At 46.6% G+C, this 22943-nt stretch overlaps 1 protein-coding gene across 5 annotated transcripts in view; it reads right to left on the bottom strand.

The window, feature by feature from the left end:
• Positions 1-3968: 3968 nt before the first annotated feature.
• RELT (RELT TNF receptor) overlaps positions 3969-22943 on the bottom strand; it is an 80785-nt gene continuing 61810 nt past the window's right edge. For 4 of the 5 annotated variants that reach the window (XM_075592727.1, XM_075592729.1, XM_075592725.1 and 1 more), the window contains exons 7-11: positions 20514-20597; positions 18999-19080; positions 17760-17999; positions 16694-16874; positions 3969-8589 (exon numbers count right to left, since the gene is read on the bottom strand). In XM_075592727.1, coding sequence (XP_075448842.1) covers positions 8578-8589; positions 16694-16874; positions 17760-17999; positions 18999-19080; positions 20514-20597 — 599 coding nt within the window. In that variant the 3' untranslated portion in view covers positions 3969-8577. The remainder of the gene's footprint in view (positions 8590-16693; positions 16875-17759; positions 18000-18998; positions 19081-20513; positions 20598-22943) is intronic. The other variant, XM_075592724.1, reaches the window with a different exon arrangement.

Below are 22943 nucleotides of genomic sequence, written 5' to 3'. Positions count from 1 at the left end.
AGGGGGAAAGGAACGGCCCAAGTCACAGGGGGAAAAGAACGACCCAAGTCACAGGGGGAAAGGAACGACCCAAGTCACAGGGAGAAAGGAACGGCCCAAGTCACAGGGAGAAAGGAACGGCCCAAGTCGCAGGGAGAAAGGAACGGCCCAAGTCACAGGGGGAAAGGAACAGCCCAAGTCACAGGGAGAAAGGAACGGCCCAAGTCACAGGGAGAAAGGAACGGCCCAAGTCACAAGGGGAAAGGAACGACCCAAGTCACAGGGGGAAAAGAACGACCCAAGTCACAGGGGGAAAGGAACGGCCCAAGTCGCAGGGAGAAAGGAACGGCCCAAGTCGCAGGGAGAAAGGAACGACCCAAGTCACAGGGGGAAAGGAACGGCCCAAGTCACAGGGAGAAAGGAACGGCCCAAGTCACAAGGGGAAAGGAACGACCCAAGTCACAGGGGGAAAAGAACGACCCAAGTCACAGGGGGAAAGGAACGGCCCAAGTCACAGGGGGAAAAGAACGACCCAAGTCACAGGGGGAAAGGAACGGCCCAAGTCGCAGGGAGAAAGGAACGGCCCAAGTCGCAGGGAGAAAGGAACGGCCCAAGTCACACGGGGAAAGGAACGGCCCAAGTCACAGGGAGAAAGGAACGGCCCAAGTCACAGGGGGAAAGGAACGAGAAAAGTCACAGGGGGAAAGGAACGGCCCAAGTCGCAGGGAGAAAGGAACGGCCCAAGTCACAGGGAGAAAGGAACGGCCCAAGTCGCAGGGAGAAAGGAACGGCCCAAGTCACAGGGGGAAAGGAACGGCCCAAGTCACAGGGGGAAAGGAACGGCCCAAGTCACAAGGGGAAAGGAACGACCCAAGTCACAGGGGGAAAAGAACGACCCAAGTCACAGGGAGAAAGGAACGGCCCAAGTCACAGGGGGAAAAGTACGGCCCAAGTCACAGGGGGAAAAGTACGGCCCAAGTCGCAGGGGGAAAGAAACGGCCCAAGTCACAGGGGGAAAGGAACGTTCTCTTTTATCTTTTTGTCAAAGTCTTCCATCTTTTGTCATCTCCTTGCAGCCATCTTGTGCCTTATCCTCTCAATCACCTATTTCCGTCACTAGGGTCAGGTTTTAATCCCCTAAACTTCAATGTCTTTTTTTTTTTTTGTAACAATTTTTTTATTGGACACATTCACATATTAATGTACATACAGAAATGTCATGCGCCAATAACACTTCAACTTAATACAAACAGATAGTGACCAATAACATTTTCCCGTTTTCTATAGGGGGAAAGAGAAAGAGGGGGGGGGGGGGAAAGAGATGGGGGGGGGGAAGGAGACAAACAAGTAGGGGGGGTGGGATATGGGTGGATAGGAGGGGGAGGGAGGGGGTGGGGTGGTCGCCCATAGGCTTCTCTGCTACTCTCTCCTGCGGTCAGGGGGGAGCTAAAGATCCAGGCGGTTGGGCTTTTTGGGCTTTATCTCTCTAACCAGGGGTCCCAGGTGTTCCAAAACCTTCAATGTCTTTTAAACTTTGATTCCCTTAGTCAAAGGAGAACGCATTTATTTCTATCAAAGCATAACTGTGGCACCGTTCACCCCTGGGATATCCGTTTGAGCCAACCACGGTAGCCAAACTTTGTGGAATTTAGCGCGTGTCATTAACTAAACTGGTTAGTTTTTCCATCCGGCAGACAAACAAATTCTATTTCGAATTGTAGTAATAGATGGAATTTCATTTTGCTTCCATAATGCTGCAATCTCCCATTTTGTTGCTGTTGCAAAATGAGCAACTAATTTATTTCCGACCCCGGCTAGTCCCCGAGTTGGTCTGTTCAGCAGGAAAAGCCACGGGTCCATGGGAATGGTGAGGTGCAAGATCCTCTGTAGCCAAATCTCTAATCTGCTCCCCAAGGGGACAACCCGAGGGCAAGACCACAGCATGTGTAGCACATCCGCTCTTTCTCCACATTGTTTAGGGCACAATGGTGAGTAACCCGGATTTCTTTCCCGATAATTTTAGTGGGGCGAGGTACCATCTCATTAACACCTTATATGTGTTCTCCATTAACGTTGTGCAAATCGAACTCTTTGCCACCGCCAAAAAAAAAATCTCATCCCATTCTTCCTCGTTTAATACCTCTCCCAAATCTGACTCCCGTTGGGACATATACTGTAGCTTTCGGGAGTACTCCGAGCCCGAACAGGTCACTTCTTTGTACATTTGAGAGGTTAGTCCCCTAGTGTCTGTTTCCAAAATGCAGAGTTTTTCGTAATTTCTTAATGCGGGGCGGGGCAAAAAAATTGTTGTAGAATGTCCTAACCTGGAGGCATCTACAAAATTCGGAATTGGGGATGTCTTTTGTCTGACCTAATTTGTTCAAATGTTTTAATATTGGTTCTACCCTCCAGATCTTTGAGTCTTAAAAACCCTTTTTGTTTCCAAATCGAAAAACCCTTACTATTCAGACCCGGAGCAAAGTAAGGGTTGTCAAATAGGGGGGTCATTAAAGTGTTCAGTAGTCAGTGAGCACCCTAATTTAGCAGCCTCCCAAACTGCTAATGAGTTAGTCATCGAGGAGAGAGGTTCTCGGCCGGACTTGTGTGTCCTTTTGGGTAGCCAAATTAGATCATGGAGGGGCACACATATCCCTCTCTGCTGCCACCCAACGTTTAGGTGCAGGCTCGCCATGCCTCTGTGCAATGTGACATATGTAGCGCCGTTTCTCCCCACCCTATGGGAAATGTGGCGGCTACTGAGTGTATGTGGAGCGTTACCTGCGGCTCACAGGAGGCCCGAACCTCCGCTGCTGGGAGCCCGGGGTGTACCTGATCCGTCTGGGGACAGCGCCGGATAACCCCATCACAGGACCCAATGCAATCAGATTACACACTTGTATTTAATAACAGTTTACTGAACACAGGTAAAATTAGGTAGGTCACTAATTCACATATAAAATAGGCCTCGCATTTCCGTAGCCCCACCGTGGCGTCCAACCGTAGTGTCCACCCCTGATGGGATTCCCCCAAAGTACTGAGGTGCCCCTGAGCACACACATGCTCGAGACATATACACACACCTCTCTCTGCTCCATGCAGTTTCCTCCTCTCCTCGGTCCCACCCCCAGGATCCTGACACATTCTCCTGATTTTCCAAGCGTTACCTAGCAGCAGCCAATCAGGTTGGGGGAAGCTGCCCCGCACCCTAGCCACAGTCCTGCTTTCTTCCTGCTCTGGGAAATCCCATGGCCCAAGCCGGACAGGTCACTATGTCCAGAGAGGTAATACCGGTATACTGTACATACATATGTCCAGTATCACCTCTACTTTTTTACTGGACAGTGTCCAGATACAGGAAAGTCTCCGGTTCAAGACTGCACACCTGGTAACCCTAGTGACCGTTCTGTTCTGACTGACAGATTAAATCTGTCAGTGGTGATATTGGATACCGAGGCTTGAGCCTCATTACTCCAAGTTCTCTTGTTGAGTGTATTGTCGCACTCTTTAGGAAGCTTCTTGATCTGTGTTACTTGCCACAGTTGAGTTGGTTTCACAGGGTCAGCGCTGTGGTGGGTGGTAACCCTAGTGGGTTGGTATACAGATATTTATACACAAACCCTGCCCTGTCCCACTCTCCCTCATGTCTCCTTGCTGTCTGGGCCTTTTGCATTTCAATAGAGAAAAGCCTTTTAGGTCTACTGTTACTTCTCACACCAGGCCTCCTGTTCCTCCCTTATCTTATTTCCCACTTCCTCTCAACACCCATTGCAACCAGATATCCCTCTCACATACACTGTATGTTATATTGTGCTTCTCTATTTCTGCCATACCCGATGAAGGTAACAAATCAACTACTTGCTGGTCCAATAAAAGGTATCATACCCCCTACTACTCCCTCCTTTGTTACTCTTACCCTTCTTCCCTCCTCTTCCCTCCCCCCCCCCCCCCCGGGGACACATTAAGTAAATAAAAAAAAAACCTCAAACATCTCAATTTACATTTTTCTTTTATTTCAATGATTTAGAAAGAACATAAATAAATAAATAAATAACGGCAGTTGGTGAAATTGCAAATGATGGCAGAAAAACCCGTGCGACCCCCCCATTCAGTGCTGAAAGTCCCTGCTATGGGGGAGGGGGGGGGGGTTATTTATTAAAGACTCCTGGCTGTGAAACAAACAATTGCTCTCAATGGGACGCCTTTTCTTTGATTAAGAAGCTGGGAGACTTTATTAAATAAACCTTTATGTAGGGTGTTCGCCGTCCACCGGGGGGCGTCACACACGGGCGTTCTGCTAGTTATAAATAACTGGGTAGGGTGAGATAGAATTGAGATTGTAGAACATGAGATACAAGATTAAAAAAAAATAAAGGATAAACATTTTATACAAACAGGAAAAATGTCAAAACAATAAATACAATACAAATTGTAAACTAGACATTCAAAATAGCGCTGAGCGTTAAAATGACAAATGCAACCCGCCGCGGCCAGCGGCCTGTCCTTACAACGTACGCAAGTGTCACTGAACAAAGAAGGCGTTCTTCCCTTTTATCTTTTCGGGGTGGTCTCGTTGGCATTATAATGCCGACCCGTCTAGCGCAGCAAAGGGTTAAGTGAGAACAAAAAGATAAATAAGTCGGTTATCGGTGTCTGGGTTTATCGGCCCATGTTCGGTGCGCTGGGAACACGCCTTCCACTTGTCGCAGAGGGTTTTTTAGTATGTGCAGGAAGCTGAACTCTTCCCCAGCTCTGGCAAGCTACTAAAAAAAGCATACTGACCGGTGTTATTTCCAGCTACGGGGACCCGCTGCTTCCCGAGATACCTCCGTAGCGGGCGCCGGTATTCCCGTGCAGTCCCGGTCACGCGGGCCAATAGGAAGCCGCAACGGATGATGTCACGGCTTCCTATTGGCTCGTGTGACGCGGGACAATTAAACGCCGCCATTATGTTAGGCACACAGTTTGTGACTGCAGACATACCGGCAACCCCTACGGAGGGAAGTATCTACGGAAGTAGGGGGTCCCCGGAGCTGAAATTAACACGTCAGCTCCGGGAACCCCCTGCACCAGTCCTGTCATTAAAACAGGAGCGGTTTTTAGTTGGTAAAATCTGATGCGCTGTTCAGGAGATATAAGCGTTTGAAACATTAGGCGCTGATCCACAAGGAGCTCTGTTATTGACATATTAACGCATTAACTTACGTTAACGCCGTGTTACGGGCTAACGGGTATCTTTAAAGCTCACTAACGCAGTGTTAGGTGCAGTTCTCAGCCGTAACAGGCCTTGCATTAACTATAACGGACGTCAGTGCTAATGGTATGCAAAAGAGGTGTTCCCTCTAATAACTATAACGCAGCTCTGTGGATAGGCGCTAACGCAGGGATTTAATGATGCGTTACTTAGGCCTGACCTAAAGAGGGCGTTATCTCCCTCCAGACCCTGAAATATGGGTTTTTGCGGGAGCCCGCACCACCTTTGGGTAAGACAGACAACGCCATGTTATTTGAAGATAACGCAAGGCAGGGCTAACTTAACCTGACGCTAAGACTATGCTAATGAGATCTGCAACGGACATTGTTTTTGCATATAATTAGCTTTGCAGCGTTGCGTTACCCTCAGGGAACATAACGCCCGCGGCGGACTTTGATATGTTGTATGTTCTGAGCCCTGACTTAGCGGAGCTCTGTGTATCTAGTCCTTAGTGTCCGGGAGGTTAAAATGGAGCCTCTTCCCGGAGCCCGGGGAAGTCTCAAGGTTCCCAGAAGTTAGAGATAAGAAAAAAAGTGTCATTATTAATACTTCACTTTTTTATTTCTAAAGGAGCAGCACGTACTCAGGAGACGAGATACTAACATTACAGGACTTAAACTCATACAGGCTTCGGGGGGGGGGGGGGGGGGAGGGGGGAGCTGCTTTACTGTACCCCCCCTCCCACTAGGTCATCTTTTGTGGTGGCAAATGACATGAGAGGTACCATCACAGGTTAACCCTTCCTCTGCCATAGGGCTCAATAACACTTTGGTATGCAATGCGTCGCTGGCATCTGTGTCAGCAAAAGGGTGGACATCTGTGTATTTCGATCAGGAGTGGCCAGCTGCAGTCCTCAAGGGCTACCAACGTGTCAGGTTTTCAGGATAGGGGTTCCCAAAAAGAGCTTGCTGGGGTTCTGTGTTTTGTTAACCTATTCTCAGCCTTTTCAGGATATCCACAGATTCAGCTACTTGTGCTGAAGCAGGGATATTCTAAAAACAAAAAAAAAACCTTACCTGTTGGTGGCCCTTGAGGACTGGAGTTGCCCGCCCCTGTGCTAAATGGTTAAACAGAACATCTGCTCAGAGGGCTCCGGAATACACACACAGATGCTGGGTGTCTCCTGGCTGTATAAGCAGTTACACAACTGTCTGGTGATAAAATCAGTTCTATTACTAGCAGACCGTGAAAGTATTTCCAGCCATTCACTGTATTTAAAACACACTGTAATATTACATGGGAGGGCGAGGGGGCGTTACCTCCTCACTGCCAGAGAGAAGGTGCATTGCCAGACGCCACAAACCCTCCTCTGCCCCAAGCATCGGTAATAAGAACCCTGCTCAACTCCACAGTCTCTCGCTTTTTGCTTCAAGTATATATCATGGTTTCTGGGGACACGGTAACTTGTGTCCCTGTCCTGTGTAAAGCCCTCAGCGGAAAGCTCGTAAAATTAATAAATATGCAGCAATAAGTTAACAACAAAAGCAACAGTACTGTGAAAAAAAACTCCCCTCCAATGTATCAGATACTAGTTTTTCAGTCGTACGTGGACTTGGAAAAATGCCCCTATCTTTTTGTTCTTCTTCTTTCCGCACACTGCTCTGCTCTGTTTGTCCCCGTGATCACCCAGGAATACATGTATAATATTAGGGAACAGAATAAAAAGGTCATTACACTTGTACCCACACAAACAGAAGTCCTGATCACTTACAGTACGTAGTTGTAAAATCCCCTTTATAGTTTTGGATAAGCTCTGATGCAAAGATAGCAGTGACCTCTGGGTCTGCCAGTGACCTCTGGGTCTGCCAGTGACCTCTGGGTCTGCCAGTGACCTCTGGGTCTGCCTGTGACCTCTGGGTCTGCCTGTGACCTCTGGGTCTGCCTGTGACCTCTGGGTCTGCCTGTGACCTCTGGGTCTGCCTGTGACCTCTGGGTCTGGACTGAGTGCTGATGAAGGATGATGAAGGCCGGCCCGGGATACAGGTCAATGTCAGGAAATAGGAAAGAGACGTTTGTTTGTAGTCTTTGCAGTGAAATGCTCCGGTTATTAATTCTCTCTTTAAATCAGCCAAAAATATATTTTAGGGGCTCACATTGGAAAGACGTGAATATTCTCAATTGTTCCTCGTTACGTAATGTTGCTGCTGTTTAAAAACGCCAAACATGCTCAGATAACGGAAGGATGCTGGTTGTTTAACACCGAGGTGTGTGGGTATCCGAGAACTCCTGTTCTACATGAAGTCCTTGCTGCTAGAGTTCTCCTATCTCCCTTCCATAGTGGTTTTAAGTTCCCATAGCCACAGACGTGCTTCCTGGTGACAAGGTTGGCCAAGGTTCAGGTTTTAACAGCACCCGGGACATTGGCTCTCGCTTACAGACCAGAGCAGGTGTCAAGAGAAATGTGTTATCTCTTTGGACAGGCATCACAATGGTGACCTTACAAGTCATGTGTTTCTTCCAGGCAACCTCGTGACCCAACGTTCAATGAAGAGGCTGCAGCGTTTCTCCCCTACAAGGCCCACAAACCGGACTAGAACAAGCGGGATGAAAACTACCCTACAGGGAAAGGGAATGAGACAAATAGTACCGTGCCCATTTTACCTAATAATTATAATAATAAACAAAAAAAGGAAATACAACAAATCTTAAACCCCTGCCCTGACTGGGAAACCCCATGCCTGGGAAGGGTGAGCCACAGACTGAGGAGCCTGGCTTTGAAATGGGATAGCGGTTAACGTCCCAGTAGCAGCTTCTTATGGACAAGACACGATGGAAGCTATTCAATAAGGTGCAAAGCTGTCTTCCTCATGCTGGAAAAGGTTTTAGTCTCAATTAATTTAATAGAGCCGAATGATTTTCCAGCACTGGGAATATAGTTTCATAGCATTACAAATAGATGCCTTCATCTTCCTGCAGACATGTCATCTCTTTCCATTGCTTGCGCCTGTAACTTCTGAGTACACGGTCACAGTGGTATCATTATTATTGAAAATGACCGACTTTGGCTGCTCTCCCCAGACATGTTAGCCCTTTCTTGGCTCCTCTTAGCCCCCTCCACCAAGTTCTATCTTTGCTGGCATTCCCCGAATCCTATCTGCATGTGGAAGGAAGGTTTCCGGCATCTTTGCCCGCGAATAAAAAATATGCTATTGTTAAAAAATAAATGAAAAGGTCTTCTTTGATTTAAAATGCAGGGCGGGCGCCTGGAAGGGTCTCTCCCCTGCAGTGAGCGCGGCGGCGGCTTCGTGCTGCGTTCCTCCGGAATCCTCCTGTGACGCGTGGGAGGACTCTGCCACCAGAAGGGGTTGTCTTTTGCAGGTGAATGGGTCTTCTGGCAAGGAGAGGAGTCAGATAACGTCCTGGGGAAGACAAAGGGGAAGAGAGCGTGGGTCACCTACTAAATGTACAGTCCCTCCTTATAGCCTGTTTAATACTTTAAATAAAATATATATATATTTGTATTTTTAGGCAAGGAAAAGCAATTCTGGGTTTCTACAATCTGCCGGGCAGTTTCTCCTGCATTTCTTTTATAGGGTGGTAACCAGAGGTCCCCCCCGAGCCAATACGCCACTATTTTCAGCTACGGGAAGCCTCCCCCCTGCAGTTACTGAGATACAGACCAGTGAAGCTACCGGATTTAAATCTCCTTCAGTGGGAACCACATGGCTGCCAAATCTTGGACCAATAGGAAGCTGAAACATCCTTTGCGGCTTCCTATTGGATGGCCATTTAAATCCCCTTTATAAAACCAGGAAGTAATACCTGTGACCTCATCAGCAAGAATCTCGGGGGCTGTGGGGTCCTCGGAGCTGTAAATAGTGCGGTTTAGCTCTGAGCCCCTCACCCCCCTAACTAGGTTAGTTAGGGTGGATTGGTTCTTTAAACCCATCACTGCCATTAGTTCGCTTAGACCAGTGGTGGGCAACTCCTGTCCTCAAGGGCCATCAGCAGGTCAGGTTTTAAGGATATCCCTGCTTCAGCATAGGTGGCACAGTCAAAGACTGAGCCACCTGTGCTGAAGCAGGGATATCCTGAAAAGCTGACCCGCTGATGGCCCTTGAGGACCGGTTTAGACCCTTTAAAGTTGAGTTCGTATTAGCAGAGACACAGTTACGGAAAATAGGAGCTCATTCCCAATGGTGGCATTTCCTGATCATTCAGGGGGATCCGGAGCGGAGAACAGGCCAGCCAAGTCACGTGTCCGTCCCCGCGTGTCCGTGGCCGAGTTAAGGAGGGAGCCGGTGTGTTTGTAGTATGTGGACATAAATTCATCTCCATTATCCTAATTCCATCATCAGAAGCCATGTGAGGTCTCCGAAGCTCAGTGCCTATTAAACATCTCCCGCTTGTTGGTGGGGTAAAAGGGATCATGACTGCAGCACGTCTTTAAGACTCCACCACATTACATGTGTTTCAGTGCACTTCCCACGCTAACCACAAGGTGTCACACTTCCTCATAGCCGCTACCTAAAGGTGCAGTCCCACTTGGCCATCAAGGGATTGTAAAGACTATATTGACTAATCCTGGAATTGTAGGGATGGGCTCACAGGCCAACAACCGCCTATACATACTGTTTTACATCAATATTTCTCCACAGAGGAAATACCGTATAATTACACAGCGAACTTTGTGATCAGGATAAAAAAAAAAAGAGAGAAAGCAGTTTGATTTTGCACATTAAAGATGTTTGCTTTAAATTCAATGCGTGACCTCTAAGGTTCTGTACATGTTCTTCCAAGTTTCCCTGCTTGTTATTCTTAACGATTTCTTAATCGCACTGTACAATAAGGTGTAGGTTTCCACCTCTTCTCTTAAAGTGACGCGCACACACTTTGTGACATCACTAAACTACAACAGCCCTTCCAGAGAAACTCAGGATGAGAGCGCTTTTCTGATGAGACTCTTTGAAATCTGCACGGAGAGCAGCTCTGTGCTTCCTGCTGAGCCCACATGGCACTAGGCAGCAGAGATCACCTGACTGCAGGTTTGGGGGCCTTTTAAATAGAAATTAAAATCAGATCCAATGCCCCCCAGGACAAAGTAATGTTATTAACCTGGTTTAATGTGAATCCAGTTCTGATCACTCTCAAAACAGCTTCAAGGGCCTAATTGCTTAATAACTTGGACTGTTTCTATGGTGATGTGCTGCCAGGTAGGAGAGAAACATACATTCCTCCCCGTTAACCCTTTCAGAGGCAGAAGGTCCGCATCCACAGGGTGCCACAGACCTGCCTAAATCGTGACCCCCATGGGATCGCTTGTGTAGCGACCACCTCTTTGTGACTCTCCCCCTAACATTGGGAACGCGAGAGGAAGTCCCCCTCCGGTGTTCCGATCGCCCCCCACAAATTAATGATCGAGAACGCAGGGTCAGCACACTCCTAAAAGGAGGGAGTCTGCAGCACCGTCAGGACATACTCGTGCAGGGAACGGACATCATAGGCAATCTGGCCCATCCATACTGACTAGGACAATACCGGCCAAGGAAGAGAGTTCAGAAAGCCTAATAATCGTCCACCCCGCAAATCTAGACTCCCGATGTTTTGGTTCCCTGTGAGAGGTCCTCCTGTGGCACGAAAAGTTGGGACTCTACATTTTGCTGCCTCTTTAACTCTATTCCGGGTATGGCCATATACTGTACAGATGTGTCGGACGGCCTCCATAGATCACGGAGGGATCTGAGTGACATCTCTAAGTAGCAAGCAGCAAAATGATCTCGTCCACGGGATGTCACCATGAAAGCCACCAGAATACAGCCCTTGTGACATCATGTGGATGTCATGAGCATATTCCAATGGTTATATGGGTGTCAAGTCAACGTTCCGTCCCATCAGGCCAGGGAAGAAGATGTCAGGCACCGCCGTGTTGCAGAGATTCTAGCAGCAGGAATTAATCACCCCAGCCACAAATAGCCCATCAGATTCGCTCGGCTTCTATGCGGCGGCGGAGGGAAGGCGGCTCTGTCAGAATGATGATAGGGCAGGGGACAGAGGGACGTCAGAAGCCATGATCAGCCATACGACAGCGAGGAGGCTGCTCAGCCAATGTTCCGAGCAGTGAAAGTCGTTCTGCGCAAACCTCAGCATGAATACGGCAAACTAATGCAAACTAATGCACGGGCATTCCTTCCTCGCCCGTCCCATCGAGGGGAAATCGTTACTTAACCCATTGCTGCCCGAGGGGTCCAGCAACGCATTGAAAAGCAAATATTGAGAGCCAAGCACTCGGACATGCAACGGCTTGTTGTCAATCCTTTCCCACATAATTTAGGTTCTGTTATTAAGCTTTCAGAGGGGAAAAAGTCTTTGAATGGCACAGTAACATAGTATAAATTTAGCACTTTTTTAATAACTTTTTAATATACCTGCAGTGTTCGTAAATCTGTTATAATTACATGAATTGAAATGACAACACAAAGGGAATCTCTCATAAATGCGCCACTTATCGCGCGTTGGATTCTTCTGCGGGGCGTGGGAAGGAATTTCACCCACAGACTAACCCACCCCAGCAATGCCACGTGGTGACGGGGATAGACTGGGGATAGCACAGCAGCTCTCCTGCACAATGCATCTGAAAGTTGTCTGGCCTCTTCAGCTGCGTAAGAGGCTAAATAAGGTGCAACACTTACAAAGGAAGATTGAGCGGCACAAAGACCACAGGGAGGAGAAAGTGTGCGGAGAGAAAGCCCCTGAGGACCTCATTAGGAGGGATGGGAGACAGCAACACTCCCACGTCCACGGAAGGTACACGCTGTACTGTAACTACAGAACATATTCAAAAGCCTTCGTTACTGGAGCGGTCTGGAAACCATCCACATGTATATACTCTGCCTATCCACATGTATATACTCTGCCTATCCACATGTATATACTCTGCCTATCCACATGTATATACTCTGCCTATCCACATGTATATACTCTGCCTATCCACATGTATATACTCTGCCTATCCACATGTATATACTCTGCCTATCCACATGTATATACTGTGCCTATCCACATGTATATACTCTGCCTATCCACATGTATACAGTATACTCTGCCTATCCACATGTATATACTCTGCCTATCCACATGTATATACTCTGCCTATCCACATGTATATACTCTGCCTATCCACATGTATACAGTATACTCTGCCTATCCACATGTATATACTCTGCCTATCCACGTGTATATACTCTGCCTATCCACGTGTATATACTCTGCCTATCCACATGTATATACTCTGCCTATCCACGTGTATATACTCTACCTATCCACGTGTATATACTCTGCCTATCCACACGTATATACTCTGCCTATCCACGTGTATATACTCTGCCTATCCACATGTATACTGCCTATCTACGTGTATATACTCTGCCTATCCACATGTATATACTCTGCCTATCCACATGTATATACTCTACCTATCCACATGTATATACTCTGCCTATCCACATGTATATACTCTGCCTATCCACATGTATATACTCTGCCTATCCACATGTATATACTCTGCCTATCCACATGTATATACTCTGCCTATCCACGTGTATATACTCTGCCTATCCACGTGTATATAATCTACCTATCCACATGTATATAATCTGCCTATCCACATGTATATACTCTGCCTATCCACATGTATATAATCTGCCTATCCACATGTATATAATCTGCCTATCCACGTGTATATACTCTGCCTATCCACGTGTATATACTCTGCCTATCCACACGTATATAATCTGCCTATCCACACGTATATAATCTGCCTATCCACGTGTATATACTCTGCCTATCCACGTGTATATACTCTGCCTATCCACGTGTATATACTCTGCCTATCCACGTGTATATACTCTGCCTATCCACACGTATATACTCTGCCTATCCACACGTATATAATCTGCCTATCCACACGTATATAATCTACCTATCCACGTGTATATACTCTGCCTATCCACGTGTATATACTCTGCCTATCCACGTGTATATACTCTGCCTATCCACGTGTATATAATCTGCCTATCCACATGTATATAATCTGCCTATCCACGTGTATATACTCTGCCTAATTACGTGTATATACTCTGCCTATCCACGTGTATATACTCTGCCTATCCACATGTATATAATCTACCTATCCACATGTATATACTCTGCCTATCCACGTGTATATACTCTGCCTATCCACACGTATATAATCTACCTATCCACACGTGTATAATCTACCTATCCACACGTGTATACTCTGCCTATCCACATGTATATACTCTGCCCATCCACATGTATATACTCTGCCTATCCACATGTATATACTCTGCCTATCCACATGTATATACTCTACCTATCCACATGTATATACTCTGCCTATCCACATGTATATACTCTGCCTATCCAAATGTATATACTCTGCCTATCCACATGTATATAATCTGCCTATCCACATGTATATACTCTGCCTATCCACGTGTATATACTCTGCCTATCCACGTGTATATAATCTACCTATCCACATGTATATAATCTGCCTATCCACATGTATATACTCTGCCTATCCACATGTATATAATCTGCCTATCCACATGTATATAATCTGCCTATCCACGTGTATATACTCTGCCTATCCACGTGTATATACTCTGCCTATCCACGGGTATATACTCTGCCTATCCACACGTATATACTCTGCCTATCCACACGTATATAATCTGCCTATCCACACGTATATAATCTACCTATCCACGTGTATATACTCTGCCTATCCACGTGTATATACTCTGCCTATCCACGTGTATATACTCTGCCTATCCACGTGTATATACTCTGCCTATCCACGTGTATATAATCTGCCTATCCACATGTATATACTCTGCCTATCCACATGTATATACTCTGCCTATCCACATGTATATAATCTGCCTATCCACATGTATATACTCTGCCTATCCACATGTATATACTCTGCCTATCCACATGTATATAATCTGCCTATCCACATGTATATAATCTGCCTATCCCCATGTATATACTCTGCCTATCCCCATGTATATACTCTGCCTATCCACATGTATATACTCTGCCTATCCCCATCTATATACTCTGCCTATCCACATGTATATACTCTGCCTATCCACATGTATATACTCTGCCTATCCACATGTATATACTCTGCCTATCCACATGTATATACTCTGCCTATCCACATGTATATACTCTGCCTATCCACATGTATATACTCTGCCTATCCACATGTATATACTCTGCCTATCCACATGTATATACTCTGCCTAACCACATGTATATACTCTGCCTATCCACATGTATATACTCTGCCTATCCACATGTATATACTCTGCCTATCCACATGTATATACTCTGCCTATCCACATGTATATACTCTGCCTATCCACATGTATATACTCTGCCTATCCACATGTATATACTCTGCCTATCCACATGTATATAATCTGCCTATCCACATGTATATACTCTGCCTATCCCCATGTATATACTCTGCCTATCCACATGTATATACTCTGCCTATCCCCATCTATATACTCTGCCTATCCACATGTATATACTCTGCCTATCCACATGTATATAATCTGCCTATCCACGTGTATATAATCTGCCTATCCACATGTATATACTCTGCCTATCCCCATGTATATAATCTACCTAACCACATGTATATAATCTGCCTATCCACATGTATATACTCTGCCTATCCACGTGTATATACTCTGCCTATCCACGTGTATATAATCTGCCTATCCACATGTATATACTCTGCCTATCCACGTGTATATACTCTGCCTATCCACGTGTATATACTCTGCCTATCCACATGTATATACTCTGCCTATGCACATGTATATACTCTGCCTATCCACGTGTATATACTCTGCCTATCCACGTGTATATACTCTGCCTATCCACGTGTATATACTCTGCCTATCCACGTGTATATACTCTGCCTATCCACATGTATATACTCTGCCTATCCACATGTATATACTCTGCCTATCCACATGTATATACTCTGCCTATCCACATGTATATAATCTACCTATCCACATGTGTATACTCTGCCTATCCACATGTATATACTCTGCCTATCCACATGTATATACTCTGCCTATCCACATGTATATACTCTGCCTATCCACACGTGTATACTCTGCCTATCCACATGTATATACTCTGCCTATCCACATGTATATACTCTGCCTATCCACATGTATATACTCTGCCTATCCACATGTATATACTCTGCCTATCCACATGTATATACTCTGCCTATCCACACGTATATACTCTGCCTATCCACACGTATATACTCTGCCTATCCACACGTATATACTCTGCCTATCCACATGTATATACTCTGCCTATCCACATGTATATACTCTGCCTATCCACATGTATATACTCTGCCTATCCACGTGTATATACTCTGCCTATCCACGTGTATATACTCTGCCTATCCACATGTATATACTCTGCCTATCCACATGTATATACTCTGCCTATCCACATGTATATACTCTGCCTATCCACATGTATATACTCTGCCTATCCACGTGTATATACTCTGCCTATCCACATATATATACTCTGCCTATCCACGTGTATATACTCTGCCTATCCACATATATATACTCTGCCTATCCACATGTATATACTCTGCCTATCCACGTGTATATACTCTGCCTATCCACATATATATACTCTGCCTATCCACATGTATATACTCTGCCTATCCACGTGTATATACTCTGCCTATCCACATGTATATACTCTGCCTATCCACATGTATATACTCTGCCTATCCACGTGTATATACTCTGCCTATCCACATGTATATACTCTGCCTATCCACATGTATATACTCTGCCTATCCACATGTATATACTCTGCCTATCCACGTGTATATACTCTACCTATCCACGTGTATATACTCTGCCTATCCACGTGTATATACTCTGCCTATCCACGTGTATATACTCTACCTATCCACGTGTATATACTCTGCCTATCCACGTGTATATACTCTGCCTATCCACATGTATATACTCTGCCTATCCACATGTATATACTCTGCCTATCCACGTGTATATACTCTACCTATCCACGTGTATATACTCTGCCTAACACCTGAAGTTTGGAAATGCTGCGAGCTGAGGGAAGGTCCGTCAGGATATTATCACCAATAGGTTGGAGATCCAGAGGCGTGTAATTGGGAATTGTACACTGTATACAAACCAGATCGTGATAAAGACGGTCACTAATAATCTTCCCAAGGAGGGCAGGGATTCGGGTTGGAGACTACTATTCGGGAGAGACATGCTGTACAATACACGTCTCAATCTAGGTCTCTAGGTCAGAAATCAGTGCTACAGTTGTAATAACCGCAGGAATCTCCTCCATCCACATGTACAAAGCCGGCCGGCAGAGCCGTGAAACCACCCTTACCTCCAGCTTGCTGGTATTTCCTACGTCCTGGTGTGTGGTCCTCACCGTGTTACAGAGCAGCCCCCGTTGTTCTGAGCGGTCATCCGGCGGGACCCTCTGGGAGTCGCCCCCGCTGTATTCAGAGACGGTTTTCACCTCCGGGGGGCTCTGCTTTTGCTCCGGTATACGAGCCACTCGGAATCTGGAAACCGAAGGGGAATGCGTTAGGAATACGCGCCCCACGTCAGCATTACAGATCACGGCTGGGATCTCGACCTCCGTGCTCTGTCCAGGAAAGACCACGTACCCTGCGCCTTTGCCATTAGAGCAACTCAAACACAGACCTTTCCAAACGGAGACAATTAGATAACTCCCCCCCCCCCCAACACCACAAACTAACGTTCACATCCCAACACTGGTCAGGGCGGTGTCTGTCTGTTCCTTCTACTATGTTGGGGACAGGGAATGTCTGCCCCGTGGGTGGCGTGGCTTCAGTTGAGCGGTATCAGCCATCAATGTCAGTCCAAGCCGACCAGAGACAGCATTATCACACTGCACGTTATCCTGACTACAGCTGGAGATCCGTTCAGTCCTTATGAGCCAAAACTGTGGGTTTCCCTTCCGACTCCTACTGTATGTTGAAAATAGTTGTTCCGTCAAGCTAAAAAGGAGGGAATCGGGACCAAAGCAACTTGGGGTGCCCCAAATGGAATGGAGACAAAAGCTATAGCAAAGGGTAATGGTATGGGTGCTACAGGCAAAAAACCTAGTCAAGGCAACAGTGTAGTAAGCATGGAGGGGTCCGTGCACCCCAAAACACGAAGCAATCAAATTAATGCAAAAGAGTCATTTACATTAAATGACTCTTTTGCATTAATTTGATTGCATGGTGTTTCGGTGTGCATGGACCCCTCCATGCTTACGAAAATAGTTGTTCCAAAATGCGTTTATTTTTGGAGCATGGAATGAAGTCCCCTGCGATGGGGAAGTGCCCCCTGCACAGCTGGTTTTTGACGCTTATCACACTGTGACGCATTTCTTCAGGAGGCATCTAAAGAGCTTCCCAGGACAATCCAATGGCAATTACCTGCCCACAGAGAGGATGGTGATCTCCCCTGGCCGGCCTGCCTTGGCGAGTGGTCTTGAGACTTTCCCGTTGCCAGCGGTGGGCACGGTTGCTGGTTTGGGGGGCAGGAGAACCTCCGTCCACTTCTTCTGACTGCAGCGGGTGCAGGAGGGGCCGGAGCGGGTCGCCGGGCCCTGGACCGTGTGTAGATGGTGCTGGTGCCGGCAGATGTGGGGCATCTCGGGGAGGAGGTGCAGCCTGCTGAGTAGGGAGATGCAGGAAGAGGTCACGGCAAGTCACAATCTTCCTTTAATCACCGGCACTTGTGTGGTACACTGTGAGCTGAAGCGCAGCCTCACCGAGATCACCGAAAAAGAGGCATTTGTAAAGAGTTTCCCCGTGTGACCCGGCTTCCTTAAATCGTATGTAACCCAGCTTCTAGACCAGGGGCGGACAACTGCAGTCCTCACGAGCCACCGACAGGTCAGGTTTTCAGCATATCCCGGCTTCAGCACAGGTGGCCCAATCAATGGCATGATGACAGCCACCTGTGCTGAAGCAGGGATATCCTGAAAACCTGACTTGCTGGTGGCCCGCCAGGACTGGGAGTTACCCACCCCTGTTCTACACCTTTGCAGCACATGCACGCTTCAGCAGTGTTTACTGGAGGCTTGTCCATTAGGTGCAACCGAGAGCGCCTAAGCGTATCCCGACATGTGAGATGATGGAAAAGCTATTGGGAGTCAGATGGGTCACATTTGAATCCCTTTGCTGCCACAAGGACCCACAATGCATTGCTGGCCCTCCTGGAGGCAGATAGGGTAACCCCACTCTCTTACACATTTGCTGCACACATTTTCTAACACACACTAACACACTGAGTGGTGCGCACAGACAAAAGGCATAGAGACCCCCTCACAGTTCCCAGAGTCTCCCTGGTTTCTTTTAGGGCAGAGAGATTTGAGTCACGCTGCTCCTGCTCTTTGGTACTCTCTGCCTCGCCTGGTCTCAAAGGCCCCTCCATGGGAATCTTCACAAACAGACTCGAGACTTTCCTCTGTAGCCAGGACTAATGAACCAAAACCTACCCAGCATTCAATACTTCATACTAATATTCCATATTGTGTGTGTGACTATAATATACAGAGATGTGCACATGCCCACTCAAACGTGTACATCCTTACACACTGCTGGGATATTGCCCCTGGTGGGAGATAACTGCAGTGAGGTGTAGGCCGAGGCCTGGTGATCGCTCCTCACCTGTGAGGTGCCTTGATGCTGGGCGGGGATACCTGTTTGCTCTGATAATCCTTCAGCAGCTCTTCCAGGGCAACGGCATTTTCTGAGGTGGAAAGAGACAGCAACATCAGCACACAGGACACGGGGGGGCAGGAATGGGCGAGGGTTTTATACCAGCGCGCGGACGAAAGGGCGATTGATAATGACACCGTGCATTAGTGCCATTTGTGGTTATTGTACACTCAGGGCCGGCTTGATGGCGGTTCTATTGGTGCCATGGCACGAGCCCCGCGGTTACAGAGACCCCCGCACTCTTCCCCCACCCCCCCCCCAACAATGAAACGGCTCGCTGGGGGGGAGAGCAGGAGAGCCCCTGTCTGTTACCTTGTCCAAGAGGCATCTCCTCCTGCAGGGTCCCGTTATCATGACGCCGTGACGTCAAATGGCGGTGCGTTGCCATGACAACAAGGCGCTGCATCGTCTGAGGAGATGCCGCGCCGGACAATTTAAGAAGCCCCGCAAATGCCCCTGCACTGAGCCCCGCGGTAATCCCAGCCGGCCCGGTGTACACTGTACGGTGGAGGGTTTTTGTCACTTTTTTTTACCCGCCATAACTTTTTTTAATTTCTGGTTATACCCACGTACCAGCTTCACGTGGCATAGCCGGCAACCAACCTCGCACTGATGAGACCCAAAAGGTAGAGATAGCTGTCTGCGAGTAGGGTTACTGCCTCTGCACTGCTTTACCCCAGGCTGTGCTGGAGAACTGTGTAATATGGCAGGCATAAGCTTATAGGGGTCCATGTTAAAGTGGATGAGAAGTAAAGAGTAATACACTGTGCTCATTTGCATGTCATTACCCAGAATCCCTGGCTGCAGTGGAAGCAGTTTGCTAAGCGATGATGGGGAAATACAGAGTTGCAGACCCGTCTGAGACGTGCAAATTCACCACCACAAGTGCTATTTTTTATTTACTCTGCACCATACATTAGGAATGTCTGCAATCGCGCTTAAATAAATGGGCAGCGCTTCCTCCCAATAATTATTCTCTAAACAATTTAACCAATATAATAATGACATCTTCCAAAGATCACAAAACATGCTACAACGTTCCCATTACTGTCCGTGTATTTTGGTGCTGGGGAGGACATAACAATGTATCCTCTCCCTGGCATAGGGGGTGCATGTAGCCCCGGCCAAATGTGCAGCGGGAAGAAAGTGTAAATGAGAAGTGTATGATGCTGTTCTATATTATTATCGCTCTTTGTTTTATTTTGTGCTGCACAAGGACGCCAGTTTTACAAAAGATTCACATCTTGCGGCAAACCTGGAGGCCTAAAATGGACTAGACTTTTCTCAATCTCGGCCTTCCCACTTTGTGTTCAAATTGGATTGAAAGGATTAATCCATGAACTCTTTCGTGGCCGGAGAGGGCACACAACATATTCACCCCTTGGGTATTGCGCTTCGTGCCCTTGCTGGAAGCAAATGGGTTAAGTAGACATAGTCACCCTGCACCGTTCCAGAACTACCGACCTTTCTTTTCAGTGATCAGACGGACAAGGACTCCGATGGTGTCTTCATTACCGTTCTCCTCCAATCCGCAGAGTGGGTTGTTACCTGGAGGGCAGAGGGTGGTGGTTAAGGAACCAAGTGAATATTTACACCAATTTACACAGGAGGAAAAATTATAATAATAATCTGTGGAAAAAAGCACTTGTTTCTAAGCTTCAACGGCTTGATCCCCCAAATCCAGTGGTGCACTTTTTTCCCCGGAACGTCATGGTGTTTGGGGATCATCGCAGTGAGGTACAAGTTTAATAAGATCTGCCAAAAACGGCCAAGGTTGATCCAAATCCAATAAGGAAAGGGCCGGTTTGCGAGCAGTGGGACTGGCGGCTGTTTGTTCACACGAGAGCGGGAACATTGCAAAGCAAACACAAAACCGGAGCTCTGTAGAGCGTCCAACAACGGCAGATGATCAAGGTGGGAGGATATTGCCAATACTCCTACAAATGCAGTGAGGCAGAATGGCCCATCTCGATCAACTGGGGAGTTTGGCACTAAAATGTTGATCCAATAAAAGGTTATCTATTGCCATCTATTCATGCCGAGCCTTTCTATTGTGGCACGCGACCCAATCAAACCTCCGGCTTTCTTTCGCCCGTTCATGCGTGTAGGTTGGGAAATCAAAGTTCCAGAACTAATTGCTATAATGACAAGGGGTGATGTGGATAGTGTGACTAGTATGGGGTCCCGGTAACACGAGAATCAGCATTGGACATGTCTATGCCAGGTTACTGATAGGAAGGGGTTACCCACACTGTGAGGAACAGAAAAGCTACTTTGATACAAGGTACTGGAGAAAAGGCAGACACTGGATAACTCGGCAGAAGGTTGTTCTACAGACCACCAAGACAGGAAGGAGTTATTGGACAGGGTTTTAATGGAGGACAGCACTAAGGTGGCAATTAACGGAGGGTTAATAATTATGGGAGACTTTAGGACTGGCATGTATGGGTCGGGTTCAGCCAGAAGCGGGGACATCCTGGTTGTCTTTGCAGGGGGCAACCGGTGAGGGATCCCACTCTCAAGGAAGCAATATGGAACTTAATACTTACTAACGGGGACAGAGTATCAGATGGACTTGTGGGTTAGAACGGTGATCATCACCGAGTCACGCCACACAAATACTACGGTTTTAGATTTCAGGAGGGCTCACTTTTCAGAGATGGGGATTTATTTAAAGGAACCTTTGGCAGGGTGGCGTACGGGAGCAGTGGGAAAAAAACTAAACGATGCAATGCTAGAAGCAACAGGACCTTTGTGTCAGAAGATTAGTAAAAGCTCAAGGAAAAGAAAGCTGATATGGTTCTCAAAGGAGGTGGAAGGTATTGTGAAGACATAACCCCGCCACCCCTCCAGAGCTGAGGAAATAGAGGGCGATTCAGAAGATAAAATACAGAGAACTAGATCAGGTTAGGCGGAAGGAGGCTGAGCAAGTAATCATGTGTACGAAGGCCCAGACAGTGGAGATTATAGCCGAGTTAGCAAAGAAGGGGGACAACACATGTTTAGGAATAAAAGTGAAAAGGAGAAAAATAAAAGAAGGAATAGCAAGACTAAAGAGAGAGGAGCTATAGTAGACAAACGTAATAATGAATAACTTTATTCGCAGGTGACAGAGAGGGACCACAGTAAGGGAACAAGAATATAACTGGACAGCAGTGGACACACGTCCTCTACAGGAGAGAGGGCTCTAACGGAACTGTCAAAACTGAAAGCGGACAATTCAGTGGGGTCAGATATGGTTCCAGGGATACTATTAAAAAACAACAACACTTAGACGAGAGCTGACAACACCAATAGTAGAACTATTTAACTAGTAACAGGTGTAGTTTCAGATGACTTGTGAAGAAAAAGAAAAACACATGTAGTCCCACATGCCAAAAGTGAACGTAGTGAAGAAGCAGGTAACTACAGGCCAGTGAGCCGGACATGTGTAGTGGGGACATGAATGGAAACATTTCTGAAAGAAAGAATTGTTGAATATCTAAAAATACAGCCAGAAGGATGTTAGGGTGTACTGTAAGGAGCAGTAGAGCAGGGTGGTGATGCTACTTAATAGATCATTGGTAAGAGTATTTTTCCGTTCTGAGGACCATATCTCCAGAAGTGCATACATACATACATACATACATATATATATATATATATATATATATATATATATATATATATATATATATATATATATTTGGGGTTTCTCAGAGCTAGTTGGGTATCTGTGTGTTGATATAATATGTATGCTTAGAAATCAGAAAATGAGAGGTTCCTATGCTAAATGTCTTGTGCCCATGTTATTATCATAGAATTTATAAATGCCGACATATGTTGTAGCGCAGTACAATAGGGTTGGAAAAAGAAACACAATACAATAATAAACATGAACATATTATTGTAACA

Source organism: Ascaphus truei, chromosome 3, assembly GCF_040206685.1.
Source record: "Ascaphus truei isolate aAscTru1 chromosome 3, aAscTru1.hap1, whole genome shotgun sequence".
NCBI classification, from domain to species: domain Eukaryota; kingdom Metazoa; phylum Chordata; class Amphibia; order Anura; family Ascaphidae; genus Ascaphus; species Ascaphus truei.
The sequence above is the reverse complement of the archived record's forward strand: the minus strand, read 5'-3'. Positions and strand labels throughout refer to the sequence as shown.